The 21,089-nt window shown below is 50.0% G+C and overlaps 1 protein-coding gene across 1 annotated transcript in view; it reads left to right on the top strand.

Moving 5' to 3' along the window:
- Window positions 1-20,147, top strand: part of Stat5b (signal transducer and activator of transcription 5B) — a 71,164-nt gene extending 51,017 nt beyond the window's left edge. The window contains 16 exon segments of the mRNA XM_032912290.1: window positions 2,485-2,615; window positions 2,827-2,947; window positions 2,950-2,977; window positions 3,413-3,568; window positions 3,959-4,040; window positions 4,042-4,139; window positions 4,631-4,718; window positions 4,797-4,919; window positions 6,992-7,084; window positions 10,578-10,784; window positions 12,308-12,402; window positions 12,570-12,700; window positions 13,672-13,842; window positions 16,767-16,818; window positions 17,073-17,177; window positions 17,657-20,147. Of these exon segments, the coding sequence (XP_032768181.1) occupies window positions 2,485-2,615; window positions 2,827-2,947; window positions 2,950-2,977; window positions 3,413-3,568; window positions 3,959-4,040; window positions 4,042-4,139; window positions 4,631-4,718; window positions 4,797-4,919; window positions 6,992-7,084; window positions 10,578-10,784; window positions 12,308-12,402; window positions 12,570-12,700; window positions 13,672-13,842; window positions 16,767-16,818; window positions 17,073-17,177; window positions 17,657-17,783 (1,808 nt within the window). The 3' untranslated portion in view covers window positions 17,784-20,147.
- Window positions 20,148-21,089: the final 942 nt, after the last annotated feature.

The raw sequence follows: 21,089 nt of genomic DNA, 5'->3' as shown, positions 1-21,089 counted from the left end.
ATGGAAGAGAACCTGGCTCCAGTCTGAGCCTTGCCTTTGGGTAGAACGGAACCGTTCACACCGGAGAAGGAGCTGGACAGCTTAGGGAGAGAACGTAGCACCGGACATGGAGAGTGTGCGGTCTCACTCAGGTTTCCTGTTCTCATGAAGTTTGAGGTTGCTGTAGAAGGTGCTTCCTTTTAAGGTTTAAGAGGTCCAGGGGCTGGAAAGGTGGCTTAGCAGTGAAAAGCACTGGCTGTTCCTCCAGAGGCCCTGAGTTCAATTCCCAGCACCCACATGGCAGCTCACAGCCATCTGTGACTGTAATCCCACAGCGGCCAGCGCCCTCTGGTGGTGTATATACATGCAAACAAAACACCCATGTACGTAAGTAAATACATCTTTCCCAGGCATGGCGGCACACATCTTTAATCCCAGCCCTTGGCAGGCAGGGGAAGAAGGATGACAGAGGAAGGAAGGCAGAGAAGGAAGACTCTGTGAGTCTGAGAACAGCCTGAACTACAAAGAGAGTTCCAGGACAGTTCCGGGACAGCCATGGCTATTCCACAGAGAAACCCTGTCTCCAAAAACAAACAAAATTAAGCATCTATAGATTGATAAATAGCTTATAGAGGACATAACCTAATTGTATAAAAGAGAGTAAGCATTCCTTACAGTAATTGTTTGTTTGTTTGTTTGTTTGTTTTAGACAAGGTTCCGTTGCATAATAGCCTTGGGTGTCCTGGGACTCACTCTGTAGACCAGGCTACCCTTGAACTCAGAGACCCACCTGCCTCTGCCTCCCGACTGCTGGTATCAAAGGCGTGGGCCAACACGGCCTGCCCTAGTGTGAGCAGTTTATGAGTGCAGTCTTGACCAAGTGATAGGTGGGAAGTGCATCCCATATAGGAGCTCGGGTGTAGCTCGGTGGTAGAATGCTTTCCTGACGTGTGAGACCCTGGCCTCCGTCTCCCAGAACGGGAGGATCGCCATGCGTGGTGCCTGCCATTTAGTTGTCTGCAGTTATTCAGAGGTCTTTCCTGTGACCCTGTATGCCTTGTGGATAATGTCCCCTAGCCTTTGTCCTAGGACACACAGAATTTGAAGATTCTTCCGAGAGCTGTGGAGCCTCAGCAGAGCTCATCTTAACCCTACACTTTGTTCTCCATGCCTGCATGAGTGTCTCAGACTCTCAGAGAGGGCGGAGCCATGGCTCAAGTGATTAAGAACACAGGCTTCCCTTGCATAGGAGTTGGGTTTGACTCCCAGAATCCACTTGGTGGCTCAAAACCATCTGTAACTCCACTTCCAAGTAATCCAATACCCTCTCTGACCTCTGCGGGCGGGCACCAGGCGTGCACACCGTAGACAGACATACACGAATGCAAAAACACTCACGCACATGGAATAAATCCAAAACCAATTTAAAGAGTAAGAATTTCAGAAGACGTCTGTCCCCACACCCCCAGGCACATAGCCTGTGTCTTCTAAGGTCATGTGTGTAAAGCATGGCATATTGCTACGCTGACATTATTTACTGACTCCCAGGCTTCCCAGATTATAAATCATTGAGAAAGAACCAAGTCTTTTAGCTCTGTACCCTGAGGCCAGCATAAATTATAGTTGCGGGCTTATCCTGGCTGTCTTAATGTTGCTTTTGTCTGTCCCAGCTTGTGTGTCCCCGGGGCAAGGACAAGGTCAGTATGACATGCTTCTCAGAGGCTAGCCATGAACTTCAATGAGACATGCCAGTTTGCACAAATTCTTGGCAAGACCAGAGTAAGGATGCTGGGCTACTCAGGGGCCACCGGAGGAAACAATAATGCGAGTACTCCGGTATTTTTCTGGGCATGGAGCAAGGTGGCCAGGTAGTCCAACCCTGGACAGACTTGATGGAGGAGAGCCAATGAGGACTCTTTACATGACTCTGTGTCCCGCTTCTGTCTCAGGGGTCTGTCCATATGTCTTGAAAGGTACCAAAAGAAAAATGAGGATGTAGCTGGGGAGGGGGACTGCTTGCCTAGCATGCAACAGGTCCTCGGTGGTTCCCAGCATGCACAGCGAGACAGAAGTATTAGTCTCCAGAACAGCCCACTGAGCAACTGTCAAGATTCTCCCTTTACAGACGGGAGACTGAGGCACGAGAAAGACAGGATTTACCCAAGTTCACCCAACTGATAAACCACAGACCCACTCGTACACACAGTCTAACATCAACCCTGATGCCCTCGGTGGAGGGCAGGATGCCCTCTGTGTGGTGAGCGGCCAGGCAGGCACTACTAAGGAGTTGCTTCCCATCAAACACCTGCTCCCAGCTAGGAGAGGTCAGGTCAGGAGAACCTTGATGTGCCTTCTGAGAGAGCGGCTTCATCATGGGACGCCCATTCCTAGCTGCAACCCGGACCTACTGTTGATGGGGTGTCTGACCTTGAGAGTGAAAGATCCCTCAGACTTCTTGCTGTACACGAGAAATGATGGTGGTGGGTGTCCTGTCCCCTCCTCCAGCTCAGTTTGCCCAGCTGGCCCAGCTGAACCCCCAGGAGCGCATGAGCAGGGAGACAGCCCTCCAGCAGAAGCAAGTGTCCCTGGAGACCTGGCTGCAGCGAGAGGCACAGACACTGCAACAGTACCGCGTGGTTAGTGGGCCCTGCATCCTCTGCCCTGGGAGGGAGCTCTGCCGCCTGGGATTCAGGGCATCAGGTGGGGGACAGAGCCTGGGAGAGCAGGTCCCCTCTCTCCTGGGGTGCACATGAGTGAAGCGGGTATGAGAGAGCCAGGCCCTGGGTTCTAGGCCAGGCCCTGAGGAATGCTCCCCGGAAGCCAGAGAGCTGCTGTGCCCTCACACAGGAGCTGGCTGAAAAGCACCAGAAGACCCTGCAGCTGCTGAGGAAGCAGCAGACCATCATCCTGGACGACGAGCTGATCCAGTGGAAGGGGCGGCAGCAGCTGGCCGGGAACAGGGGTCCCCCGAGGGCAGCCTGGACGTGCTGCAGTCCTGGTGAGGGGTGAGAGGTGGGCAGGGTGGGCAGCTCGGGCGAGGATGCCAGCTGCCTCTTCTGTCCCTGCGTTGACGTGAGCGGCAGATTCCCACCGTCTATGACAGCTCTCACTTTGGCAGTAACTTGGCTCCTGGTGGGACTTGGCTCCTCACGCCTGTGCCACCTCCCCCAAGGGATAGTGGGGTCTTAGAACGGGCAGGGCTACTCTTGAGCTGGTTGGTGCCAAGTTGGGGCCACCCTAACAATTCTCTGCTTTTGGAAAGAGGGACTCTGTTCTATGCCTGTGCAGAGTAGCTGTGACCAAGACCAGCACCTTTCTAGGGGTGGGGGGCAGTGCTTTGTTGGGAAGGAGGAAGCATATCCTGCATCCTCCTCCCCTGGCCTGGGCTGGAACAGAAGCCGCTGTCCCTCTGAAGGCCCTGGGCTCCTTGCAGGTGTGAGAAGCTGGCCGAGATCATCTGGCAGAACCGGCAGCAGATCCGCAGGGCTGAGCACCTCTGCCAGCAGCTGCCCATCCCAGGCCCCGTGGAGGAGATGCTGGCCGAGGTCAACGCCACCATCACAGACATCATCTCAGCCCTGGTCACCAGGTGACTGCTGCCTCCTGGCCGTGCTCAGAAGGACATGGCAGTTCCTGGGGGGTGGGCACGTTAAGGCCCGGGAACTGTCCAAACCCAGAGCTCTGCCCTGGTCCTGCTGGACTGCCCTTCCCCCGTCCACTGTGGCTCCAACAGCCCTGCTGCTGTGGCTGCCCTGCCCCAGTGTGTGTCGGGGACACTGGGGGAAGCACCACAGCCTCCAGCTCCCCTCACACCTGTCTCCAACCCCACGTCCTCTCCTGGAGGAGGCCAGGCCCCTCCTCCCCCTGTCTTCCTTCGCCCATCAGGTCCCACAGGAAGACCCTGCCTCCCAGCTGGCCCCCAGCTCTCTTCCCTGGGCCAGCGTCCTGGCAACCGCCTGGTCACTTGTGTCCCCTGCAGCACGCTCATCATCGAGAAGCAGCCCCCTCAGGTCCTGAAGACCCAGACCAAGTTCGCGCCACCGTGGCGCCTGCTGGTGGGCGGGGAAGCTGAACGTGCACATGAACCCTCCGCAGGTGAAGGCGACCATCATCAGCGAGCAGCAGGCCAAGTCCCTGCTCAAGAACGAGAACACCCGCAAGTGAGTGTGCTTCAGCGTCCCCCGACTTGCCACTCTCCTTGGTCCACGAGGTGGGAGATAAAACTCTTCTATAATGTCTGTTCCTCTCTGGCTCTTCTGAACTTGAGAGTGAGTGCGAGGGCTTTTTTATTTTTTTATTTTTTTTCTTTTTTCTTTTTTTCGGAGCTGGGGACCGAACCCAGGGCCTTGCGCTTGCTAGGCAAGCGCTCTATCACTGAGCTAAATCCCCAACCCGCGAGGGCTTTTTTATTAAAGGTGGTGTCATCGCATCAGCGGTCGGAGCCGCTGTGGGCGGGGAGGGCAGAGGAGAAGGATGGGGTAGATTTGGACAGCTCCTGGGCCTCACCGCGCCCAGCCCCGGGACTTGTCTCCTCTGTGCCTTGTCTTAGAAGCTAAGTTCCTCTCGGTGGCAGCTGTTCCTAGCGGCCCTCCTTGTTTCCGGGCTCCAGCTTTCTCCGTGCCCATGCGTCCGTCTTCTGTCTGATTTGCAGTGATTACAGCGGCGAGATCCTGAACAACTGCTGCGTCATGGAGTACCACCAGGCCACAGGCACCCTCAGCGCCCACTTCAGAAACATGGTGAGGACCCGGGAGAAGCAAAGTGGACCCTCCCTCCGTATCTCAGGCCTCCTCATCTTCCTTGCTTCTCCTTTGCAGTCCCTGAAACGAATCAAGAGGTCTGACCGCCGAGGTGCAGAGTCGGTCACGGAAGAGAAGTTCACAATCTTGTTTGACTCGCAGTTCAGTGTTGGTGGAAACGAGCTGGTCTTTCAAGTCAAGGTAAAGCCCGCTCCCTGTCAGCATGGACGCATGTGTGTGGACAGTGTGTGTGCAGTATTATAGCATGTATGTGGTGTATGTACTCAGTACACATGCAAATAAATGTACAACATGTATGCCATATGTGTATGAGCAGTGTGTGTATAAAATTTATATAGTGTGTGAGTACACATGGTATGTATGTGCAGTATTTAGACCATGGGCACATTTATATAATATGCATACAGTTTGTGTGCAATGTGTGTACACCATGTGTGTATACAGTATGTATACATATGTATATATTATATATGTGCAGTGTATACATGCTGTATTCCTGAAGTGTGTGTATATACAATGTGTATACAGTAGGTTACAATGTGTGGGTATATACAGTGTGTGTAGTATGTATATACTGTGCTTGCCTATAGTGTATGTTCACAGTGTACATGCATATTTACAGAGTGGATATGCTGGGTGTATACCATGTATGTGTGTCAGATGTATTTGTGTATGTAGGATATATATAGTCCATAGTGTGTTCAGTATGCATGGGCAGTGTGTGTATGATTTATATGTGCAGTATGTGTGTATAGATTGTGTATATAATATGCATATATGATTTTTAAAGACTTATTTATTTAATGTATATGAGTACACTGTAGCTGTCTTCAGACACACCAGAAGAGGGCATCAGATCTCATTACAGATGGTTGTGAGCCACCATGTGGTTGCTGGGATTTGAACTCAGGACCTCTGGAAGAGCAGTCAGCGCTCTTAACCGCTGAGCCATCTCTCCAGCTCATATGTTTGTTTATACAGTAATTCTACCGTGTGTCTTTTCATGCTGGTTTCTGTTTTGTTTTATTTTACTTTGCCAAAGATTTGTGACCCATAGGGTTTCCGTTTCATTGTTGACAAATGGGAAATGGAGAGAACCTTATCCTTAGAGCTATTGTTTTTTCAAATTCCTTTTAGGTACAAACAGTAACTTCTGGAATAGCTAGAAAGATGCCTGAAGCGTGAACCATGGGAGCCACTCAGTGGGATTTAGAAAAAGATTGGAGTTTTTGTGGTTGTGTGGTTTTATATTTGCTTGTTTAGTGGGTTGGGTTTTTTGTTTGTTTTTAAAATATGATCTTACTATATAGCTCAGACAGCCTAAAACTTACCCTGTAGCCCAGGCTAGCCTTGATCTTGATGTCCTGCTTCAGTGTCTAGTGCTGGGATTACAAGTATGCAATATTTTAAACATTTCTCCCTGTAGACTCCTCTAGAAGTGTCTCCTTACCCTTACTCTTGTTTTCCTCTCTTGTTCTTCATGTACTTGTGAGAAAATTGTTCCATCCTTCAGAAGATCTAAGCAACCTCACCTATAAAGTATCTTCACTTATGGCTGGGTTGTGGAGCACAGTCTTGTAGTGTTAGCCCCTTGGGAGCCCGAGGCAGGAGTCAAGCCAAGCAGTGGTGGTGTCCACCTTTGGTATCAGGATTCAGGAGGCAGATGCAGATGAATCTCTGTGAGTTCAAAGCCAGCCTGATCCTCAAGAGTAAGTTTCGGAACAGGCAAATCTACACAGAGAAAACAGTGTCCCAGAGGAGTCTGAGAGAGAGAGAGAGAGAGAGAGAGAGAGAGAGAGAGAGAGAGAGAGAGAGAGAGAGAGAGAGAAGCATGACAGCAGTATATGCATGCCTGTGATCCCAACACTTGAGGAATTAGAAGTAAAAGCAGGAGGATCAGGAGTTCGAGACCAGCCTCAGCTTCATAGGGAATTTGAGGTTAGTGTATGCAATATGGACTTTTTTCTCAAAAAAAAAATAAATAAATAAATAAGTTGAGGTCAACCTGGGCTATATCATGATTTGAAGTAGAGTCAGCCTAGACTTACAATGTGAGGGTTTTTTTCCCCAAAAAGGAAAAATTAGTTAGCTTGTTAGAGAGCTAGAAAAACAGATGGATTAAATAGCTCGGCCTTTTAAGCTTATGCCCCAACTGTTTGCGGCGACATTTCTTTGAGTGTGCCACTGAAACCCGGATGATCAGGAAACCAGGCAGAGAAGAAAGCAATGTTCGATCCTTCTCTGTCTTCCAGACCTTGTCGCTCCCGGTGGTGGTGATCGTTCACGGCAGCCAGGACAACAATGCAACGGCTACCGTCCTCTGGGACAACGCCTTTGCAGAGCCTGTGAGTGGATTCTGTGGTCTGTGGGTCTTCCGATCTCAAGCCTGGTGTCCTGAATCTGTGTTCGTTCTGTGTGTGTGTGTGTGTGTGTGTGTGTGTGTGTGTGTGTGTGTGTGTGTGTGTGTGTGTGTGTGTCTCTCTCTCTCTCTCTCTCACACACACACACACACACACACACACACACACACACACACACACACACAGAGTACCATGAATAGAAAAGGTGAGAGAGGAAGGGGTTGACATCCAGGCAGGGCTTGAATTCAGGCTCTGCCTCCTCCCTTGGGGACCATGCGGAGTTCACTTGCCTGGAACTCGGGTAAAATGGTGCTCTGTAGCGCCATCATGAGGCTAAGCTCAGTTACACTGAAGATGCTCTAAATACTGGAATCCCCAGGGAAACCCCAGGCGGTCTGAGGCCTTTCCTAGAGTTTACTGTACCTGAGAACTTGCCTCAGTCATTGGACAGTAAATAAGGGTGACATCCGATGCCCTTCCCAAGTCTCAGGTATTCGTCCCACGTCTGATGAAGAGTGATGTGGTTTGTCTGAAGGAACAGATAATCTTGTAGGCTTATGTGCTCCCCCTCCAAAGCAGAATTGCACAAGCATGCTAACAAGTATTTACTCTCTTACTCCCTCTCCTTCCTTTCCCTTCTCTTCCTCATTCCTGCCCATTCCACCCCCACCCCCAACAGGGTCTCCTGTAGTATCCTAGACTGGTGATGATGATGATGGTGATGATGGTCAGTGTGCAGCCAAGAAACCCTAGCCTTCTTACCTCCCTCCCCCTTACAAGTACTAGGAACACAGATATTCACCAACCACACCCACTTTTTCTTTAAAGATTTATTTATTTTGAGTACACTGTCACTCTCTTCAGACACACCAGAAGAGGGCATCGGATCCCATGACAGATGGTTGTGAGCCACCATGTGTTTGCTGGGATTTGAACTCAGGACCTCTGGAAGAGCAATCAGTGCTCTTAATCCACTGAGCCATCTCTCCAGCCCTACACCCACTTTTTATGACATACTGGACCTAGAACCCAGAGCCTTGTGCATGCTAGCCAAGCCCTCTCCCAGTTGAACTATCCCCAGCCCCTGATGAACATTTTCTGAACATTTCATGAGGAGGGGTCATTGCACGCTGGTAGAACACAGTTCCCAGAAGCATGATAAAAGCGTCGGCATTGTTGTTCAGCACATCGACGTCTGTCTTTCTCTACTGTGAGATTCCTGGCTCTTCAACTGTCATCCTTAGGGAACCCTCCTTTATTGCAAAAGCAGGGTTTTATAAGCTCTTCCCTGTGCGTGCTGTGAAACCAGAGTTTAGACTCTTAAAAAAGGTCACAGCACACTGCCTTCAAAACCTCCTGGATTAGAGAGTGGGTGGATGGGTGGGTGGATGGGTGAGTGGATGGACGGATGGATGGACGGATGTGTTTTGCATGTTGGGATCCAGCTGTGATTCCGGGTCCTCCATATCCTCCCTCTCAGGGACACCACTGTTCGCCAGGCTTTATTAAGGGTGGGCTTGTACGCGTACACTTTATTTGGGGTGAACCAGGGCTATATATATGAACCTTGGTGGGTGGGAAGGGGTTCTTCTTAGAGTGAAGTTACATTGGCTGAGGCTTGGGGATACCTTATTTGCACGGAGAGGCATTTCTCGAATTTCGCGGTGGATTACGTGACCTTCCCCAGATAGAGTACGGTTTGGCCTCCCCAGATCAGGAGAAGAGGAAGTCCCGCACCAAGCTCAGAGAAGCTGACCAGACATGGTAGACCATAACCTTAGTAGCAAGGTACAACAGACAGACAGACAGACAGACAGATGAATAATAAACAGGTTGTCAGTACCCTCAACAGTCAGTCATAGGAACTCACTCACTTGAGAGGTAGAGCCTGAAGGATCAGAAGTTCAAGGTTGTCTTCGAACTTAATAACAAGTTCAAGGCCAGACTGGGCTGCATGAGACCTTATCCCAGACGAACTAAGAAAGGGGCTTGGGAGATGGCTTCGTAAAGTGAATGCCATGCAAGTGCGGAGACCTGAGTCTTTATGTTTTATTTTATGTGTGTGAGTGTTTTGCCTGTATGTATATGTGTGTGTCCACCATGTTGTGCCTGTTGCCCATGAAGCCAGAAGAGGACGTCAGATCCCCTGGAACTGAAGTCACAGATGGTCATGGTCTGCCCCGGGGGTGCTGCAAGAACAGCCAGAGCTCTTACTCACTTGAGCCGTCTCCAGCCCCCCCCCCAATAAATTAAAAAAAAAAAAGAGGGGTTGGGGATTGAGCGCTGTGGTAGGAGACTTCCCCAGCAAGCGCAATGCGCCCCGGGGGCGGTCCCCAGCTCCGAGAAAAAAAAAAAAAAAAAAAAAAGGTAGAGGACTCATGAAAAACACACCTAAGGCTGACCTCTGACCTCCACATATGTGTACATATGTGCCTCACCCTTACACACACACACACACACACGCACACACACACACACACACACACACGACAAAAAGGGGAGGAGGAAGGGAGAAAGCAGGAGGTTGAAGAGAGAGGAAGTCTCCTCTCCTGGCTATTTGGAAGCCTACAGCTACAGTCGGGGTTCTGTGTGATATGAGCACCAGACCACATCCCTCCGGCCCTAACTGCACCCTCATCCTTATTGGTCAGCTAGCTCAATAGAATGAGAAGCAGTGTATTACAAGTTCATATTCTAACTATTTCTCAATAAAGTTGCCAGCTAGAAATTTTCCACTCCTCCATGCCAAGTTGCTTCACTTTGAGCTAGAGTTCTTGGCAGGTGACAAGGGCAAGTATTGTACTAGGGGCCGTACATCACGTGTGTGTGTCCATCTCTCTCTCTCTCTCTCTCTCTCTCTCTCTCTCTCTCTCTCTCTCCCTCCCCTCCCCTCTCCCTCTCCTCTCTCTCTCTCTCTCTCTCTCTCTCTCTCTCTCTCCTCCCTCCTCCCTCTCCCCTCCTCTCTCTCACTGAGAAAGCCAGGCTTGTCTCTCTGCTGGCTGCCCCCCCCTTTCTTAAAAATAGGATCTCACATAGCCCAGGCTAACCCCAAACACTATGTAGTAGAGAGTGACTAGAACTTCTGATCTCCCCTCCCTCTCCCCCAGGTGCTAAGGTCACAGGCATGGGCCACCACACCCAGCCCTGTTTTCACTATCTAAACTTCCAATGAATCTAGACCGTGAGCCAAAACGTAGTGATACTTTGGTTCCGACCCTATTTATTAGATCCGGAGTCTGACTGCAGGGTCAACAGCTCCCAAGCCAGCACATGTAAGCCAGGGTGGCCCTCTAGCTGTGTCACGAATGAGGACATTAAAGTTGAGCCTTGTGTGTCTCTCAGAACGGGACAGCCCACTGAATATACTCAGGTTTGGCTAGACAAATCTAACTCCCTCCGACCGGTGCTGCTCTCTTTGTGGCTTGAGAGAATCAATCAAGCCGCTGTTCTCTTCTACACCGGCTTCTCCCCCTCTCAGGGCAGGGTGCCATTTGCCGTGCCTGACAAGGTGCTGTGGCCGCAGCTGTGTGAGGCGCTCAACATGAAGTTCAAGGCTGAAGTGCAGAGCAACCGGGGCTTGACCAAGGAGAACCTCGTGTTCCTGGCACAGAAACTGTTCAACAGCAGCAGCAACCACCTCGAGGACTACAACAGCATGTCCGTGTCCTGGTCCCAGTTCAACCGGGTGAGTGGCCGGCCGTCAGCTACTCTCACTCCAATCTTTCCAAATGTTTGCCTGCTGGAGTTTCCCTGCCCTGAGCCCCTGTCCTTCATATGCCTCAGAAACTCTTTCCAAAGTCACAGAGACATCTGTAGATGGTCAGTTTGAGAGTTGGGCCTACCATGGAGTGACATCTTCCCACTGTGCCCGCGAATGGGGCCCTGCGGGCACTTAATGCGTCTCCTCCTCTATGAAGGAAACCGTGAAGCAAAAGTAAGCCTAGCTGTGTCCCACCAGCTCTGATGTCAGCTCAGGCTTCCCGGGGACCCTCGGCATCCTGGAAGGGGGTACGGACAAAGGAAATGTCTCTCCTGGCATCAAACAAATCTGTGATTGATCGAGTCATAGCTTTGATTTTCAGTTAAACTTCTCCCTGCTCTGCCCGTACCTCCAGAGTTTCAGATGCCCTTAATTCAGAGAGCTCTGTGGCTTCTGAGTCATCTGAACGGTTCTGGGTCCAACTGGTGGTAGTCCGAGGAGGTCAGGAAAACGGGCCTCAGTGGTCCGCCTTGTGGCAAACATTGTGGTAAAGCCCCTGCCTCCCACAGAACCTGGTTACTGTACTTGCCTGATAATTACTAGGAATGTGCATGATGTCAGCCTGTCTGTGGTTTAGGGTGATCTAATTCAGGTCAGACCTATGAACCCACCCTGCGTCTTGTTCAAGTGTAGGCTCTGATTGATAGCGGGTCCGGGGTGAGCCTGGAAAAAAATGTGCGATTCTCAGTGTCTCCCAGGGGACACTGGTGCTGCTTGTCACAGACCACAGAAGTAGCCAGAGGCGAGTCTAGCAGGATCCCCTGGGGGGGACCAGCTCTGTGGCTTTTATCCCTCTCCTTTCCCTTTTCTTCCATGCTCTGTCTCTGAGGCCGTAAGGCCACTTGGTAATAGTCACACGGGCGTGTTTGCATGCTGACAGAGGAGATGTTTCTTTTACATCTAAAGTGTCTGTAAGGAGCCTAGGCTGCCCATCTCGCAAAGCACAAGCCAGGGTTTGGAGCTTTTCACTTTACTAAGAAGAGCTGGAGCCAAATCCGCCTTCCCTCGTGCATTTTTTTTTATGGAGAAACTGCAAAGGGCAAAAACTCAATTCAAAGTTCGGTTTTATTCTTCAGGTTGCCGGGTCCCCAGAATTCAGTCTTACAATTCTGGCAGACGGTCCTTAGAGTTCAGTCTTAGCCTTCCAGCATCTGGTCCTTGTCCCTGAGATTCCTGTTCCCCTCTTTGCCATCTTGCTCTATGTGGCAGGGGGTGGGTTCACATATACCAAGGCCACCGAGCCTTGTGTGCCTCCTGGGTGACGTCTAGATTTAAAGTTAATTCAGAACAAGCCAATCCCTTAGCAGGCTGCATGTGGAAGGTGTTTGTACAGAGCCCCGTACGACTGTCTCATAACAGCAGGCTCTGGAGTACCTCTGTCATATGCAGCTGGTATTCTAATGGCCACTGAGGCTCTCTTCCTGTTCTCTGTTATGTCCCCCAACCAGGAGAATCTGCCAGGACGGAATTACACTTTCTGGCAGTGGTTTGACGGTGTGATGGAGGTGTTAAAGAAACATCTCAAGCCTCACTGGAACGATGGGTAAGAATCAGCCTTATTACATGCTGCCAAGGCTGGTCTTGAGCTCGAGCGATCCTCCTGCCTCAGCCTCCCCAGTTAGCTGGGGCTGCAGTCATCTAATAAGTCAGTACTAGAATACATGGGTTTTCCTCTGACACTGTCACCCTCTGCTTCCGACTCTAATCCAGGGCCATCTTGGGTTTCGTGAACAAGCAGCAGGCCCACGACCTGCTCATCAACAAGCCAGATGGGACCTTCCTGCTGCGCTTCAGCGACTCGGAAATTGGGGGCATCACCATTGCTTGGAAGTTTGACTCCCGTGAGTGCCTCGCCCCTTTTGAGACACGGCCTTGTGTCCCAAGTCAGCTGCTTTGTCACGAGATGATTCTAACACATCTTACTGAGAATACATTGTTTGTTGGGGACAGACCTAATTACAGGAATCACTAGCATCGCCGTGACACAGCTGCTCGTAAGGCAGCCTGTGAGCAATCTTATTATGGGAAATGCTGAATTGTAGCCCCAGAATGGGCGTCGGGCAGCGTCGCAGCAACTTCCCTTTTGAAACGTTTGCCTTATTGTTACTCAGCCTGGAGCTCGTTTCCGTCCCTCTGTGGCTCCACGATGCTCTAATTAATGTCAGGTGCTGCTGCTGGGCACCGCTACCTAAGAATGTCCGTGCCCCCCTTAGTCTGGCTCTCACGGTGAAGTGGCGTAGCGTGCTAGCTTGTGTGTTTTGTGTTTTACCGACCCGGACTAGTGTTTAGACTTTCTCTGGTGGGGGGCATGGATCTCGAGAAAGTGAGATGTGGGGTCCCCTGGGAGCCACTTCTTTTTGAGCTCTCCCAGCCTTTTTATTTTATTATTCTGTATGTGGGTGGTTTGCCTGCGTGCCGGTCTGTGTATGCAGTGCCCCAGAACTGGAGTTCTGGACGGTGGCGAACCACCCTGTGTGCGCTGGGAATTGAACCCCAGTCCGCTGCAAGAACGAGTGCTCTTAGCTGCCGAGCCAGCTCTCTAGCTCCAGTGCTGTTGCTTTCGCTCAGGGGATGACTCTTGCTTGAACTTGAGCTCACTGAGGTCGCTGGATCTCTAGGGAAGTGACGCACGCATCTGCTTATATAACCAAGACCTCCAAGAGGTCCCTGTCTACATCCCGAGGCGATTCGGGGATGAACAGTTCTGGTGGCGTGACTTTACCATAAGGGCTTACATTTTCAGTGTGTGGACTTTAAAGCCTCTCATTTGGAAACCATAGTTAGAATGTGATTGTTCTGTTTATTGATCTAGAGGAGAGAATGTTTTGGAATCTGATGCCTTTTACCACGAGAGACTTCTCTATCCGGTCCCTCGCTGACCGCCTGGGGGACCTGAATTACCTCATATACGTGTTTCCTGATCGGCCAAAGGATGAAGTATATTCTAAATACTACACACCAGTCCCGTGTGAGCCCGCCACCGGTGAGCGTCCGTCTGCAGTGGGTTTTGTACTGATTTTAGTTTTGGTTTTGTTTGGGTTTTTGCTAGTGGCGGGGTGTGGGGGGGGGTGCACGAGTGTGCACATGTGTGTGCAGATCTCTTTCCTGCACAAAACCCACCAGCACCCCACTGGACTTCAGGCAGTACCCAGGACAGTGTCTATCAAAGAAAAGGCCTCTGCCTCCTGGACGCTGAGATGAATATTGCACAGCACCATTCCTGGTCAAAATATTCCATAGTATCGTACATTTTTTAGTAGATACACAAATTCATAAGAAAGAAAGACTTCACACACATCCAGAGTCTGCTTCTGTAGACAGCTCTGTGGCGTTCTACAACGTTCTACAGACCTATGGTCTATTCTCTCCCCGGGTACTTGGGAGGCTTCAGTCTGGGCAGAGAGAGAAAGCAGCGAGTGGGGGGACAGTCCTGTTTACTTAGCGGGGGACTCCCTTAAGAGCAATAAAGTAAAAGTGAAGGGTGGAGGTGTGTCTGGGATGGGGGCACCATCCCTCTAGAGGGGTCAGGGGAGGTTTCTGAGGAAGTGACATGTGAATAGACTTGAACAAAGTAAGGAAACTGGCTTTGCAGAGACCTAGAGAGCAGGCATCGTAGGCTGAGAGAGTAAGTTCAGCCAAGGTGGCTGAAAAGCTCCCCAGAGCCTTGAGGCTGCTTCCAGCCAAGCAGGAAGCTGGTGATGAAAACTGAGGGCCAGGGCACCTCCGTAATGGAGGCCGGGGTGAAAGGTCAAAGCATGGGTAATCCTAAGAGCCCTGATTTTACACACACGCACGCACACACAGAGCCGTGATGCATTCATGCCGCACCATCACAGCATTCCATCATCTAGTGACTCTCCCATTTCAGGGTTAGGCCACTGAGATTCATCTGATTTAATTTACTTCATTTTCACTCACGACCGATATAGAGCTAGCCTAGTACAAGTATCTCGTTCACCTGTTCCTTAGGATAAATCCCTAAGCAGAATGAGGTCAAAGGGCATATGCTTTTTTAAGCTTTTCGATGAATCTTCCCAAAACTGTATTCGAAGATCCGATTTCACATTTTCCCACAGCTTTCTGTTGGACATCTGCTTCTCTGTCTGTTTGCCAACCACAGGATAGCCTCCATTCATGTCTGCCAGTCTGCTTGGCATAAAAACGGCACTTTTTGGGTCTTGTGTGTGTTTCTCTGATTCTAGGCAACCCTGGCATATGATGATTAATGACTCCAGAATGATTAGCATCGGAGCGGCGGCGAGCATTTGCTCGCTGTCTCTTTGTTTCCTAGAGTATCCGTCTTAGTCACGGTCCTATCACTGCGGAGAGACACCATGAGCAAGGCAGCTCTGACAAAGGAAAATATTTAATTGGGAGCTGGCTTACAGTATGACTGTAACTCCTCTTTTATATAAAAGGAAACTGAGGCATAGGGAAATAAAATACTTTGCCAAAGATCACATGGCTGGGAAGGGGCCCAGCCAGGATTTCTGCTTGGTTTAGATCCTGAACCTAGATTCTTCATCCACCATTGGCCAGCACTGGCCATTTGTAATTTTTTCTGTATTTCTTCCTTGTTTTTTTTTTTTTTTTTTGAAGATATATATATATATATATATATATATATATATATATATATATATTTAGCTGTCATCAGACACACCAGAAGAGGGCATCAGATCCCATTAGAGATGGTTGTGAGCCACCATGTGGTTGCTGGGAATTGAACTCAGGACCTCTGGAAGAGCAGTCAGTGCTCTTAACCGCTGAGCCATCTCTCCAGCCCTGAAGTTATATCTTTGTATAGAAAATACGCTAATCTGAGGGTGAGGAGGTTGTTCAGTCAATAGGGTATTTGCTGTGAGTTTAATACCTAGAGCCTACACTTTTAAAAAGGCCAGGCAATGTGGCATTTGTAATACTAGTGTATGTGTTCCTCCACATGCCTGGGCACACACATGCATGTACACATACGCACATACATATGCACACACATGAACATGAGTAGACACATACTCAAGAAGAATGTTACTCCCTGATTTATCTATACAGAAAATCTTATCTCTGTGTCATGTAAGTTTTGTTTTTTCACGTACAATGACTTGTGATTTCCATAGAGCCCCAGTCTATCTGCTTTTAGTGTGTGTGTGTGTGTGTGTGTGTGTGTGTAATGCACACATATACCATGGTGTGCATGTGGAAGTAGGAGGATAACCACTGGGAGTCAGCACTCTTCTTGCACTGTGTGGTCCTGGGTATCGGGCTTGTGTTACCAAGCTTCCTAACAAGTATCTTTACCCACTGAGCTGTCTTGTCAGCTTGAGAGGCTGAGGCAGGAAGTTCCAAAGTACAACGCCTGCCGCAGGAGAGAGTGAGTTCAAAGCCAGCATGTGCAACTTAGTGAGACACTGTCTCCAAACACAAAGTGAAAAAAGGTGGGGGGCGGGGGTGGGGATTTCCACTTAGTAGCTTTTGCCTAGTATATACCATGCCCTAGGTTCAGTCCCCAATACCAGACAAAGAGTCAGGAATAGTCATGAAGTCATAAGGTAGAGGCAGGCAGATCTCTGTGAGGTTGAAGGCAGCCTGGCCTACATAGTGAGATCCTGTTTCAAAAGAAAAAAAATTTTTTTCACAAATATACACCACTAGCTGTTAACTACATGTGCATGGAAGTGTCTGTCTTCTCTGTGTGGAACTTTCTAAATCATGCCAGCTGACCTGGAAGGGGGCCAGATTTGCAGTTTTAGTTCTACACATCGCCAGCCAGCCTCCCGGCAGACAGAAATGTTCCCAGCTCTGCCGTGTTCTGAGTTGAGATTAAGTGGCTGTGTCTTAACCCTAGAAAAGGTTCTTGAGGGAGGTGTCTCTGAGGTCCCTGGTTTTCACTGTTCCTCTCCCTGGCAGCGAAAGCAGCTGACGGATACGTGAAGCCGCAGATCAAGCAAGTGGTCCCTGAGTAAGTGTCCAAGGCCCAGCTCTGTTCTGGTGCCTCTCTTTCTACTTTGTGTTCTTCCCCTCAGCACCCAGCACTCTCTGCTGCTGAGTCCAGCATCCCTAATACCGTAGTAAACCTAGCTTAGCCTTTGAGATCTAACCGAATTTCAGTCATGCTGTGGTCTAACCTCCTATGTCCTGAAAAAGACATGAAGATGTCCCCTAACCCCTCCTCCAGTCCCTGTGGCTAAAATCATGTTCTGCTTCCTTCTACAGGTTTGTCAATGCTTCTACAGATGCAGCGAGTGGCGCCACCTACATGGACCAGGCTCCTTCCCCAGTGGTGTGCCCTCAGGCTCACTACAACATGTACCCACCGAAGTAGGTCATGCTCTTGGGGCATAAATGGGGAGCAACTGGGCCCTTGGCCTCAGGCCAGACTTCCTAAGGCCTAGAGTCAGGGCAAAGGAACCTGAAGGTTCTCCGGATCTTACCTCACCTGGCCTAGGCCCAGGCACTGACCTTCCAGAGAGGGAGATTCCACCAGATATTTAAAGCATCAGTGGCCATGAGCAAATTGGCATCTGCTTGTCTCCTCTGAAAAATGGAGATTTGCCACCCTTTGTGCGTAAGGACTGGGTGGAAGAGGGCGGCTAGGCTGGATTGATTGCACAGCCTGAGTACCTAGCCAGCCTAGGCCTCTGATTTCTCTCAGATCTTCTTTCTAGTGAGGGCCTAAGTTGAAGGGACAACCCAACCAGCTCTCTCACCTGATGGGTTGTGGGGTTTCAGATGACCTCTGATAACCTTTGACTCCCTCCCCCACCCCAACCCGCCCCCGTTTGTCTTTCCCACTGAAGCCCCGACTCTGTCCTCGATACCGATGGGGATTTCGATCTGGAAGACACGATGGACGTGGCACGGCGCGTGGAAGAGCTCTTAGGCCGGCCCATGGACAGTCAGTGGATCCCTCACGCGCAGTCATGACCAGACCTCACCGCCTGCAGCTTCACTGTCCTCCTGGAGGACCCTTCCTGTGGATGTTTTAATTCCATGAATCGCTTCTCTTTGGAAACAATATTCGTAATGTGAAGTGTTAATACTAGTCGTGACTTTAGTGTCTCTGTGCATAGTGGCACTAGTGAAGGGAGTGTGCGTGAGTGTGAGTGTGTGAGTTTGCACGTTGTGTTTTTCCCACCCCCTGCTGTCCAGTCTAAGCCGCCACACCAGGGCAGGGGCCTCCCCGTGCTTGTTTTTCCCATGTGCTAAAAAGCAGTCAGCTCCCTGAACCCTGGAACCTGGCCATGTGTCTTAAGGGTGGCTGACCCTTGACGTGCGACTGTCCAAGTAAGAAAAGGACAAAGAGAGGAAAAAGCACCCCCTCTCTGGGGAGCCTCCAACCCTCTGCCAGGTAGTCCATAGTCCAAGCGAGCTGTCATTGTCTCCGTAGATGACTGTTGATGAAAGCCAGTGCCTCACGTGTCCCCCGTCCCTGTTATGTGAGGGACTGAAAGGGGAGCTGAGTCAAGGGTGTTGGGGCAAGGGTGGTCACAGGTCTTTGGATGGGGAGTGACCCTTTCCACCACTTCCCCCCATCTTAACACTGGCTCCTTTCTCCCCCTTGCTCACCCAATCCCTGTTTCTAGAACTGCCGCTCAGCTTACGTGTGCGTACTCGAGTGGACATGTTTAACAAAATAGTGGAGAGGAAGGAGGGCCACCCACCTCTGAGCGTACAGGTACGGGTGATGGATGCTCTGTGCTCTGCCAGCACGGCGTGGTGTACCCATTCCTGGCTCCAGACGCTGGGCGTGGCCTGTCCGTGCCACCCTCCCCCACTCTGTACTGTGACCAGGCGGTGCCTGCGTTGTCCAAGGCTTTTTTCTCTCCAAGCTTGTTGATAATGGCTTTCTGCAAACGTCTGGTGGTGTTTTTGTTTCTAAATCAGGTCTTTTTTTTCTTTTTTTTTTTTTTTTTTTTTTTTTTTTTTTTTTTTTTTTTTTATGTTTTTCCCATTCGCACCCGAATTTGACATCAAATTTCTCTCTTCCTGTATCAGGTCCTGGGTCCTCTGTACCCAAATCACTTCATCTCCCTTCAGTGTCACATAGTATCCTGAGGATTAGGCGGTGGGAAGGGGCCCGGACCCAGGGACAGCCTGCCAAGCAGCCAGCACTGTGCGGTCCTGGAGTGCTGGGTGTCGTTGGGGTTTGGGGAAATGCAGTCAGCAGGTTTGCTAGGAAGCTTGGGAAACTGTAGAAGCACAGCGAAAGCCTCAGTGTGATTTTGTTCCACAGTCTCCTCCCGTAGTAGTGTCTCCAGAAGGAAGGAAGGGGCTGCAGTGGGCCGTCAGGGAGAGGGGCAAGCAGAGAGCTGTTACCACTCAGGCTTGCAAAGCCCTCCTTGGCTTCCTCTTCCCAAACCAGGGCAGAGGCACGCCCAGGAGAGGAGCCCCAAAACCTTATTTTTATACATGCAAGTAAATAAACATATTTTTTTTACAAAAAAAAAAAAACTTCTGAACTTATCAGTGTTTTACTGTTAAAGGAAAATACTCCTGTGTAGTAAATTATTTATTGGGAGATGAGTTTTTAAAAGCTGCTGTTTGCCTTGGCTTGGTTTTGTACACTGATTTTTTTTTTTTTCTATGCCTGGCGGTAGCTCCTCTGCCTCAGGTGCTGGCGGGATGGAGGAGGTGTGAGCCCCCTCCCTGCCCCCTCAGAAGAAAGCCGGAACTGCTAGAGAAGTCCAGGCTTAAGGGACTCTCCTCTACCTGTCCTGTGGCTGCTTGTCCCAGTAACCCTCGCAAGGGTGTGGACTCTATAGATTTATGGTGGACGTGGCCGCAGGGCATGGGGCGAGTAGAGCAGCCTGGCACCTTTCAAGTTGGTTTGAAGAAGAGGGTGCCCAAATGTGAGGTTCCCACAAGGTTGTTAAGCTACCTGGATTTACTGAGGCTGTGCCTGGACCTGGGAGAGGTTTTTAACTGGAAAGTGTGTTCCCTATCCGCATGCTGGTCTCTCTCTGCCCCACTCCTGCACAAAAAGACGAGGCGAGGGCAGGTCTTCACCTGCCTCTTGCCTGCTCACAGACCCACCGGTGAGTCAAGAAAGTCTTAGCTTTGGGGTGCGGCGAGTGGGGGGCTTTGTAGAGGTGGAAGGAAATTTGAAGTGGCTATCTCATACAACGAAAATATTCTTTTATAATTTTTCTTTTTAATGTTTTATTTCAGATACATATTTTAGTGTTGAGGCAGATTAGTATATAGCCACCAAAAAGTATTGTGTATAAACTGGGGCAGCCACAAAATTGTGTATTTTATGTTACAATAAAAGCGTCTCCTGAAGGACAACATTGAGTCCCGTTTCCTTTCGGTCATGTGTCCAGGGAGGGTGGCTTTAACAGGAAGTGTTTTCAGTCATCAGCATGATCCTAAGAAGGGGAACTAGTTGGGACTCAGTGGCCTGAGATGACATGGCATGGGCTTTGATTGCAGTCAGGGGCGTCTCTTACCTTCCTGCTGGGAAATGACTGGGAGATTGGGCCGATAGCCATCTCAGATTCTCCTCACGCTCTTCCTGAGTGTGTTCAGATTCCTCCCCTGAGCCTGGCACCAAGTCAGAAAACTGGTGGTGCTTCCCGTACTTGAACCTGTAGCCTCAGCGTGCCAGGGAAGCACTCTACTAATTAGCTATGTCCCCTAATGCCCAGCCCGCTTTTTCTTTTTGAGACAAGGTCTCAGGCTGTGGTTGAACTCCCGTCTTTCTCTGCCTCCAGAGTTACAGGTCCTCAGCAGCAGCCCGGCGTGCCAGCCAGCTTGGGACAAACAGAGGTTTAGGAAGGGGCTGGAGAGATGGCCCCATGGTTAAGAGCACCGACTGCTCTTTCAGAGGTCTTGAGTTCAATTCCCAGCAACCACGTGGCTCACAACTATCTGTAATGGGATCTGATTTCCTCTTCTGGTGTGTCTGAAGAGAGTGACAGTATTCTCACATATGTAAAATAAATCTTTAAAAATAAAAATGCTGGGAGGATGGGGAGGGGAACACCCATAAAGAAGGGGGAAGGGGTGGGTTAGGGGGGATGTTGGCCCGGAAACCGGGAAAGGGAATAACATTCGAAATGTAAATAAGAATTACTCAAGTTGGGGCTGGGGATTTAGCTCAGTGGTAGAGCGCTTACCTAGGAAGCGCAAGGCCCTGGGTTCGGTCCCCAGCTCCGGGGAAAAAAAAAAAAAAAAAAAAAAAAAAAGAATTACTCAAGTTAATAAAAAAAAAAAAAAGAAAAGAAAATA

This window comes from Rattus rattus, chromosome 9, assembly GCF_011064425.1.
Source record: "Rattus rattus isolate New Zealand chromosome 9, Rrattus_CSIRO_v1, whole genome shotgun sequence".
NCBI lineage: Eukaryota > Metazoa > Chordata > Mammalia > Rodentia > Muridae > Rattus > Rattus rattus.
Note: the sequence above shows the minus strand (reverse complement) of the source record. Positions and strands in the feature narration are given on the sequence as shown.